Here is an 11,198-nt window from a genome sequence, read left to right on the forward strand (position 1 = left end):
GATCTCAAAAACGTAGGAATCATTAAAAACAGATCAAAAACCGTACCTTAATGAGCAATTTAACCAAGGCCGAATAAAAAACCTAGAATTTATTCTTTTCTTCTTGCCCAATTCGGCTAAAGAAGACGATGATAATATAAAATGAATTTTGGTTTTGTTTATTATATCATTCATTAACCATTTACCATTTTAACCTTAAAATAAATTCAAATTTTCATTTATGCCAAACCATTAACATCCACTAAGATAGAAATGGTATATTTATCACTTAACGACCTTTACTGTAATTTTATATAGCTATTTGACACTTTTAGCTAATAGAACAATACTTTTACGCTTTACGCGATTTAGTCATTTTTACCGAATTAAACATTCAAACAGTAAAATTTCTTTACAAAACTTTCACACAATAATTCTATCATGCTTTAAACTGTAATAAAATAATAAAATAAATATTTTGACCTCAGGTTTGTGGTCTCGAAACCACTAGTTTGATTTGACTAAAAAATGGGTTGTTACACTCATCTTCAGGGGTGGGTTGAGATATCCTTAGGCTTTGTCATGACACCGAAGGCAGTCTAGGAATTCTTCTATTTGGATCCTTATAATTCAAAATTCAGTGCTCCGTGTTACAACACTGAGACCAGTATCGAGCTAGCACACGTTTTAATGCTCTCCTGCACACTCACAAAGTATATTAGCTCACCCTTAGGCCTCATTCGGCCCCTAAGGTCAACAAAAGTTTCAAATTACACACTCTATTTGATTATTGGAAACACAAAAATTTATATACTTTTTCATACCTAACTTTACTTAAATTCATGCAAACCTAGTTAAATTCTTGTCAAAAAATAATTAAATATTATAAAATAATTAAATTGTGTCAAAAATATGAACATGGTGAATTTAGTTAATTTTATACTTAATTTTGATTAATTTTGACTATTTTCGATAGATTCACGCAAAGGGCGAAAATTGGCTCGGCTGACACTACTGAAAGCACAAAACCGAGAAGCAATTCGAAGTATCAAGGCACATTAATTTCTAGCCTAAGACGGTCTAGAAATGTGTCTTAATTCATAATTTAATTAATTTTTATTTATTCCCCATTTAATTTGGGTTACATAAATTTTTTTAAATTAATTATGGAGAAAGGGTCCAGTTGAACCGCATTGGTCGAACCATATTGAGTGAACCGAACCAGCCACTGATTGGGCAGCCCAGAACCATCCATATGCTGACCCAAATCAGGATTTTAGCTGATTAAATATGCTTGCAAAAAGGCCCTTGAAGAACTATCAAAATGCATTCAAACCCCTCCTTTAATTGTGGCTTTATGAAATTGCCCCAAGCTTAAAATAGCAAAGTTGAAACTCTCAACATTGCCATGTGTGTGGCCGGCCAAGGGAGGTCTCTTAGGCTGATTCTTTTTTCTATTTTTAGTAGCCACAATCAGCTATAAAAGCCACCCCTTGCTGATCATCCAAATCATCCCTCATTCCACAACATTCTTTCATTCTCTATTCTCCTCTCTCACTTTTTCCATCCCATTTCCCTTCTTGTTCAAGTGTCGATTTCTTATCTTGGGAAAGAGGCTCTCATCATCCATTTTGGAGCTTTAATTAGGTGCTCATAAGCCACCTTGATAGCCGAGGGCAACGAAGAACAGAGGAACTAGTCAAGCCAAGGAGAAACACCGGATTTGCTTCTTGTTCCCTATCTATTTAAGTTTTGTTGTTGTTTTGACGAACATGTTTATGAATATTTATTCTATCGAAATGGTTATTTTAATCAATTTATCTTAAATTAAGTTTGTGTTGGGTTGATTATATTCTGTCTGCTTGAATTGTTAAAATGATGTTTATGCTGTTATAGGCCTCAGTAAATTGCTTAGTTAAGTAAAATCATGCCTAAGTTATTCTTGTGTTACAACTGTGAGTAGCTAATTAATTAATTATTTAAACGGATTTGGAATCCTCGCTATTGCTTACCTCATGTGCTACCCGCCCCATGGCCTAGCCTAGGTTAATTAGCATAGTGGCATCCACAAATACACCAAATCTTTAAAGGGAAAGAAAACTCCTAAATGAAGCCGTGATCTTATATACGATACTACCAGACGCACCTTGGTACTTTCATCCGCCAATCAAGGCTAGTGGAGCGAAGAGAGCCAAAAAACGTGAGCGCCCCCACGCGAGCCTTATTGAAAAAGCCCCTTACTAGAGATAGGGCGTTAGCGCTTTAGTAATAACATAGAAAGGGGCAAGCCAAAACCTACTCCTAACAAGTTGCTGAGTTTGGCTTTCGGGGCTACCTGCTTTAAGGCTTATATAATATATAAAGAAGAGCCCTCTTAGGGCCTTTTTGTTTAAGGGCTGCTCGCCTTTTTGAATAGAAGGAAGTGGGATAGCAGAGGTAATTTCAGTAAACTGATGCATGAGCTGAGGCTTCCATGTCCCGCCGACCCTCTGAAAAAGTAAGGTCGTAAAACGGCTCATAGGGAGTCAGAAGCAAGCAGAGTCAAAAGCGGGTCAAACTCACATAAGTAGAGGGGGAGACACATTCATGAAAAGTGAGAAGCCGTGTCGTGGGTCTATTTGTTAGAAAAGGCGAACATCCCCATTCCAAAACATTCACATAGGTCCTCAGGCAAGCATTGAAAAGGGAACAAAAAGAGTCTATTTACCTTTACAATATTCCGGAAAATTCAGCTAAATCAATGGCACGTGGGAGCCTTCCTAAAAGAAAGAATTGACTGACCTTGCTGCTTAGGACTTTTCTTTTCTAAAGTCTAAAGAGATTTCCCAGTGAGAACTCCTTTCTAGTAGCAATTCCGACAAGAGCGGAAATAACTACAGTTATTTCCATTCTTCTTTCTCCTGTTCTTCTTCTATCTAAGGACAAGGCGGAAGGTAAGGCCTGTGCTTGCTTCTAGGCTTCTTTCTTCTATCTTCTAGTCGAGGTGAAAGCTTTCAAAGAGCTGAGTCCTTCCCCTGCAAGAAGCCGCTCCACAGTGGTAAAGTCTCATCTTGTGTGTTGGCCGAAGTGACAATAGTCACATTGAACCCTCGAATATGTTCGAAGACCTCGAAATGATCTTCCAGTTCTGGGGAGAATTCGCAAAACTCCGTTTCCATCGAGAATTGAATGGAGTTTTCCCGTATTTCGACCGGAGAATCTAACAGAGACATTACTATCGCGATTCTGACCGAAAAATTAGACATTCCATGCCCTCGGAGAGTGCTTTGGCGTGCCAGGTCGCTGACATATCCTTTGTCTTTATTTGACCCCAAGAATAGATTGGATCGAAACGACTTTCCTGTCGAACCCCTTTGTGTCTGTATTTTTTTCTGACCGCGTGGAATCTCCATAGCCAATTCTCCATTTTTAATTATGAAATTATAGGGTGCCTTTGGTACTACTCTTATTTCACACGATCCAGGAACTTCCATAACGTTGGCGTGATTCTGTTTGAGCAACGGATCTTGACGTGATACATCTTCGTAATGAAAATGGAGTGAAAATATGAGTTGGCTTTGACAGTCTCTATAGAATGAATAAAAGCACTGTGAACTATCTGCTTCAAAAAGATAGTTGGTTGAATGAAACTGAAACCTTCTTTCTTCGGTCGGGAATCCGAAATGACGGCACAGCACAGTCTCAATCAATTGTAATTAATTGACACAGTACTTAATCAGTGCATGTTTATTCTTCTAAGGTAGCTGAAGGTTAAATTAGCAATGTATCTGGCGATATTATTGCCTTGCATAACTTGCAAGATTATTGTGATTAAACTATTTCAAGGTAGGGATGCCTTGTTACCTCCATAGTCTTTTATATGCTGATTAGATTTAATTAATCGTTTGAATTGACATAGGGATATGTAAGAGATTAGTTCAGTTTAATGAGTATGTATGTGCAATAACATGTTTGCTTACTAGAATCTGTCTAGTCGATTGAATTGACATAGGGATATGTCAAGAGATGAATGGATTTTTGTATGTAAGTCTGTTCATAAGTTAGCAAATTACCAGGTTGCTATGAATTTATTAGTAACAGTGTAAACATGAGTTTAATAATTCTGAGTTCAAGAAATATAATTAATCCAACACAAGTATGTTACCTTGATTAAATCTTATTTGAAATCGTGCTTTAGAACTCCTCTGTTTTATTCTTTTAATTATTTACTTAGTTTTTTTAAACAATTTTTGACCATCTTTTAAAACCAAATTATTTTTAACTCACCAAAGTGTTTTACAATTAATTTCATAAATAATTCTTTTTACAGTCCCTGTGGGTACGATAACTCGACATTTACTTGTCACTTTATTACTTGTTGCAATTGTATACACTTGCACATTTCTGTCTTACCAAGTTTTTGGCACCGTTGCCGAGGACTGTTTTAAAAATAGTCATTATTTGTGAATTTGTTAGTTTTACATTTTGGTTTATTTTTCTATTTAATTTTTAACTTAATTATTTTTTCTTTGATAATTTCAGGTGTTTATGAGTATTGACCAAATTATTGACTTACTTCCTGTAGACACTGAGAGAGAACGAACTTTTCGACAGCGAAGAAGACAAGCGAACCAGAGAAGGACTAAAAGAATGAATTTCGAGAATATGAATCAAGGAAATAGAGCAAACCTTGCTCAAAATCCTATCCTTACTGTTGACGATAGGGATAGAGCCTTAAGACAATATGTTGTTCCAGTATTTAACGATCTTAATCCGGGCATTAGGAGACCCGAAATCAAGGCACAACAATTCGAGCTGAAGCCACTCATGTTCCAGATGTTTCAGACGGTGGGCCAATTCAGTGGAATACCTACTGAAGATCCTCATCTTCACCTAAGACTATTTATGGAGGTGAGCGACTCTTTTAAATTAGCTAGAGTTCCTAAATATGCATTACGATTGAAGTTGTTCTTGTACTCACTAAGGGACAAAGCTCGAGCTTGGTTGAATTCATTACCACCAAACTCAATTATTACATGATTAGAGTTAGCCAAAAGATTCCTCATGAAGTATTTCCCGCCAAGCAAGAACGCTAAGTTGAGGAACGAGATCACTGCCTTCCAAAAAATGGATGATGAGTCCTTGTATGAGGCATGGGAACGATACAAAGAACTATTACGGAAATGCCCTCACCATGGAATCCCACGTTGCATCCAACTGGAGACATTTTATAATGGTCTCAATGCTCACACGAGGATGGTAGTGGACGCTTCTACTAAAGGTGCTCTCCTTTCTAAGTCTTATAACCAGGCGTACGAAATCATCAAGAGGATCACCAGTAACAATTATCAATGGCCAACCAATCGAGCCACGTTAGGAAGACAAGTCGCTGGAATACATGAAGTGGACGCTCTCACTTCACTTGCATCTCAAGTATCTTCAATCTCTTCAATGCTTAAGAATCTTACCAGTAATGGGTCTAACAGTTTTGCAGTCTGACCACCTCACCAATTTGAGAGTATAGCCTATGTTTATTGTGGGGAAGGACATTTGTTCGAAGAATGTCCATCGAACCCCAAATTCGTATATTACATGGGTAACCAGGACCAAAATCGAGGAAGGCAAGGACTGCAATCCAACTTCTATAACCCATCGTTGCGAAACCACTCAAATTTTTCCTGTAGTAACCAAGGGGCTGGAACCAGTAACAACTACGCTCAACCTAGACCGACTCAGCCGCTTAGTTTTTCCCAACAAGCTCAGAAACTAGCTCAGGTTGAATCATCCAATAGCTTAGAAAATTTATTAAAGGCATACATGACGAAAAATGACGCCACTCTAAGGAATTTGGAGAATCAAGTGGGCCAGCTTGCTACTGAACTCAGGAACCGACCACAAGGTGCTTTACCTAGTGATATGGAGAATCCAAGAAAACCGAAGAAGGAACATTGCAAAGTGTTAACATTGAGGAGCAGAAACACAGTAAACCCCAACACTATTGAAGCTGAAAAGGATCTAGCTGATGCTCAAGACTCAGAGGAAGTTCAACCGAGTGTTGACATTCCAGTTTCACAAGAACCAGAATCTGCAAAACCCAACAAGGTAATTCTAGAACCAGCTAATTCTGATCAACTAACAACTCCATTAGATGCAGACTTGTCGTAGAAAATGAATCAACTAGTTCCAGTAAGGAAACCACCACCACCCTACCCTCAAAGACTTCAAAAGAAAAAGCAGGAACTTCAATTCAAGAAATTCTTAGACGTACTCAAGCAACTTCACATCAACATCTCGTTGGTTAAAGAACTTGAACAAATGCCGAACTATGTCAAATTCGTGATGGATATCCTGCCAAAAAATGAAGACTTGGAGAATTTGAGACAGTAGCTCTGACAAAGGAATACAACGCTTATCTTCATGACAAACTACCCTCAAAGTTGAAGGATCCTGGATTTTTTACCATACCTTGCAACATTGGAGCAACATATTATGGTAAGGCATTATGTGACTTGGGTGCAAGTATAAACTTGATGCCTATGTCAATATTTAGAAAGTTAGGGATAGGTGAAGTTAGACCTACTACGGTTACACTTCAACTAGCAGATCGATCATTAGCACATCCAGAAGGAAAAATTGATGATGTATTGGTACGTGTAGATAAATTTATCTTCCCTACTGATTTTTTTATCCTAGACTTTAAAGTAGACAAAGAAGAGCCAATTATCCTAGGAAAACCGTTCTTAACAACCGGAAGGACCCTTATTGATGTGCAGAAGGGCGAGCTTACGATGCGTGTTTAGGATGATCAGGTAACATTTAATGTTTTTAAGTCTATGTGATTTCCTGACGCAATTGATGATTGTTTTGCAGTATCAGATTTAGAGGATTTAATAGCAGAAAAGGAGCTTAACTATGTTTAGGATCCGTTGGAACAAATTTTGACATCAGATCCTCCAAATGATGGAGACGAGGATGAATACTTAGCTTTGTTAGAAGCTAATCAAAGGGGCTTTAATCCACAATCCCGTTTTGAATCTCTGGAGTTAGAGAAGATGGAGTATTCCCAACCAAAAGCGTCAATCGAGGAACCACCTAAATTAGAACTCAAGGTATTACCTTTACATTTAAAATACGTTTATTTAGGTAACGCTTCTACTCTACTGTGATTGTTTCAGCAGAATTAACTACTGAGCAAGAAGAGAAACTCATCTCAGTGTTGAAACAATTCAAGAAGGATATCGGATGGACCATAGCTGATATCCGCGGTATTAGTCCATTTGTATGCATGCACAAGATTATCCTAGAAGATGGCAAAAAAGGGACGATTGATGGACAATAAAGACTGAACCCCATCATGAAGGACGTGGTGAAAAAGGAGATTATCAAGTGGTTAGATGTAGGTATCATTTATCCCATCTCAGATAGTTCGTGGGTAAGTTCGGTCCAGTGTGTGCCAAAGAAAGGAGGTATCATAGTCGTGGAGAACGAGAATAACGAGTTGATACCAACTAGAACAGTTATAGGATGGAGGATTTGCATTGATTACCGGAGGCTGAACAAGGAAACTAGGAAAGATCACTTTCCTTTGCCGTTCTTGGATCAGATGTTGAATAGACTCGCGGGGCGAGACTATTACTATTTTTTTGATGGATACTCGGGGTATAATCAGATTACAGTAGCACCAGAAGATCAACACAAGACAACATTCACCTGCTCGTACGGTACATTTGCATTTAGACGCATGCCATTTGGTTTATGTAATCCACCAGCTGCATTTCAAAGATGTATGATGTCTATTTTTACTGACATGGTTGAGAAGTACTTGGAAGTTTTTATGGATGACTTTTTAGTATTCGGAGATACTTACGATGATTGCTTAGCCAATCTAGCTAAGGTACTAAGGTGATATGAAGAAACGAACCTAGTACTTAATTGGGAAAAGTGCCATTTCATGGTGCGAGAAGGAATTGTTCTAGGGCATCAGATAACGAGACATGGGATCGAGGTAGATAAAGCAAAGGTAGATGTGTAACACCCTTTTCCCGTATCCGTCACCGGAATTGGTAAGGGGCATTACCAGACAGACAGAACATTTCAGACCAATTCAGAATCACAGATATCATATAACATTATTGCGTAAGCAATCATCTCTTAAGATGGTCTACGAGACTTAAAACATACTTTTAATGACAGCCATAATTAAACCGAACACATTCATAAGTTTCAGAACTCAGAAAAATTTTCAATTCTGTTGAGGTCACACACCGGTGTAACTAGGCCTTGTGCCTCACACGGGCACCAGACACACTCATGTGAACCAGCTGTGCCAGACTAGGCATACATACTGACTTTCACCCATGGCCAATAGGCACGCCCGTGTGCTATGGCCGTGTGATACTTAGCTAGCTACTGACTTAAGCCCACAGCCATATGACACGCCCGTGTCCCCTGACCGTGTGGCACAATGTAGGCTTGGTTTAAGCCAACTTGCCACCCCTAAATGGGTCTTTCCTACTAGCAATGTTAAACAACATTCATGCAACAATTTTCAGCCATTTCCATGCTCAAAACATGCTTCATTACAACTAAATCATCATCATTCAATAACCCATTCAAAACCATATCAAAACTTAACACAAACGTACCATTTGCTAGCCAACTTTCATGGCATAACATATATTTACAAATCAAAATTTAATACATAGACCTTCTAGCCTATACATGTCATACTTTAAAATATTTAAACTTTCAAAGTACCAAAATGAGTTCGATAATGTGGTGACGATCCTCGACTATCCCTAAGCCTTTAGTAGCTACGATAACTGTAAAATAGACAGAAATCACACAGAGTAAGCTATAAAGAGCTTAGTAAGCCAAATACAAATGGTCCAACTATTAAAGCATATAAGTACAATTCAACAGTAAAGATTCATAGCCATTTCATAGAACAATTCATAAGCTTAACCATGCTTGTTTGTTTGCATGAAAGTCATGCTTCATTTCCAAATACAATACATATTTCACAAAGACAGAGTCTTTCATATTCAGAAATTTAGTACGATACCAACGTACCTGTGTAGGTTATATATTTCATATACTCATTCTCATATTTTGTACGCTATCATCAGACGCTTCAGAAATGATACAGATACTCATAAACAAGTACAATGCTAACGTCCCAGACGTGGTCTTACATGTAATTCAATATCGATACCTCTGTCCCAGACAGGGTCTAACATGAAATCAGATACGATGCTGATGTCCCAGACATGGTCTTATACGTAAATATCAATTGAGGCCTGTGTCCCAGACACGGACTTACATGATATCTCATATAGATGTCAACGTTCCTTTAGAAGCATACAGAGCTTTTCGGATACCAACATATTAACAAAATTTACTCAAAAGGTATTCATGAGGCTCTCAAGGCCATCCAATACAAATTAAAGTTTGTATATGCAGAATTTAGTCAGTTTAACATGTAATTGTAATTTGACTTACCTCGTACGGATTTCGGACGGAACGAGTCGACTATTCAACTATTTTGGACTTCCTTCGATCTAAGTCCGATTTTCTTTATTCTTGATCTAATACAATTCAAATTCAACCATTCAATCATTCATTTCACTGAAAATAATCCATGAACACATATTTAGGGCACTTTTCATTTTAGCCCTTACATTTTCACACTTTGACAATTTAGTCCATTTTTCACAAAATCACAAATATGAAATATTCACGAAGACTATAGCTTGGCCGAATATACATGGCTTCCATACAAGCCCAAATAACATATTTAATTCACAATTTAGTCCTTCAAAACCTCATTTTCACAAATTAGCTCAAATAACTCTATTTCATCAAAATTCAAAGACAAAACGTATAAATCATCTACCAAGCCTACATAATTCATCCATAAACATTTCAAAACTCATGATATCAATAATGGCATTTCATGAAATCTTTAACAGAAATAGAAATTCAGACACGGGCTTTAAAGAACACGGAGCAACGATCACAAAAATGTATAAATTATCAAAAACGAAACAAAAACGAATGTTGAATCAAGCTTGGACAAGACTGAACCTAGCTTGCTCTTTTTCTTTCTTTTTTCTTTTGAAATTTCAGCTAAGGATTAACACTAATGCATGGTCATTTCATGTTTATTTGATTTTATTACATATTAATCACTTTTTCCCATTTTGCCCTTGACTAAATAACATAAATTTTCAACCACTAATGTCCATATTTTTCCACCATTGAAACAATTTGTACATTTGAAATGCAAGGAATTTTATTTTAAAAGCCAAGCCAAATAGGTTCTTTAACATTTAGCACTCAACTTTTACACTTTACGCGATTTAATCCTTTTTCATAATTAAGCACAGAAACAGGCAAATTAAATCACAAAAATTTCACAGATGTAATTTCACATATCACAGACACAGAAAATAACATTAAAATATTTTTCAGAATCGGTTACGTGGTCTCGAAACCACTGTTCCAACTAGGGTCAAAACCGGACTGTTATAAGATGCTATCGAGAAACTCCCACCTCCAACATCTGTAAAGGGTGTTAGGAGCTTTTTGGGCCACGCCGATTTCTATCGAAGATTTATCAAGGACTTCTCCGAAATTGCTAAACCATTATGCAAACTATTGGAGAAGGATACGATGTTCAAGTTCGATGATGAATGTTTAAAAGCTTTCAAGGATTTGAAGAGTTGATTAGTTACGACACCCATAATCATCACATCAGACTGGGATTTTCCATTTGAATTAATGTGTGATGCAAGTGACTTCGCGATAAGAGCTGTAATGGGCCAGTGAAGGAACAAAGTTTTCCATCCCATCTACTATGCAAGTCAGACTCTTACAGGAGCTCAACTGAACTATACGATAATAGAAAAGAGTTACTTGCTATTGTATTTGCTTTTGACAAGTTTTGTTCTTATCTTGTAAATACCAAAGTAACTGTTTATACGGACCACTCAGAAACTAAGTACTTACTTGCCAAGAAAGATGCTAAGTCGAGACTGATCCGATGGGTACTTCTACTTCAAGGGTTCGATCTAGAAATTCAAGATCGGAAGAGAGTAGAAAACCAAGTAGCAGATCACTTGTCCAAATTGGAGCCGCAAAAAGGGAATTCTCCTATAATACCAATTCAGGAAACATTTCCAGATGAACACATACTAAAGGTAAGTCATGTCCATAGTATATTGCTAACTATTTAGCTT

The 11,198-nt window shown here is 37.3% G+C and overlaps 1 protein-coding gene and 1 non-coding gene across 2 annotated transcripts; both read right to left on the reverse strand.

The window, feature by feature from the left end:
* Positions 1-2,972: 2,972 nt before the first annotated feature.
* LOC121230541 (60S ribosomal protein L5, mitochondrial) lies at positions 2,973-5,185 on the reverse strand. The gene is made up of 3 exons (XM_041115447.1): positions 5,138-5,185; positions 4,535-4,600; positions 2,973-3,659 (listed from the first exon to the last, which is right to left on the reverse strand). The coding sequence occupies exons 1-3, from the start codon at positions 5,183-5,185 to the stop codon at positions 2,973-2,975; spliced, it is 801 nt and encodes a 266-aa protein (XP_040971381.1).
* LOC121231459 (small nucleolar RNA R71) lies at positions 5,053-5,159 on the reverse strand. Its single transcript, XR_005929518.1, has one exon. It is a non-coding gene; the product is annotated as a small nucleolar RNA R71 (small nucleolar RNA).
* Positions 5,186-11,198: the final 6,013 nt, after the last annotated feature.

The sequence above is a fragment of the Gossypium hirsutum genome, chromosome A06, assembly GCF_007990345.1.
Source record: "Gossypium hirsutum isolate 1008001.06 chromosome A06, Gossypium_hirsutum_v2.1, whole genome shotgun sequence".
Taxonomy (NCBI): domain Eukaryota; kingdom Viridiplantae; phylum Streptophyta; class Magnoliopsida; order Malvales; family Malvaceae; genus Gossypium; species Gossypium hirsutum.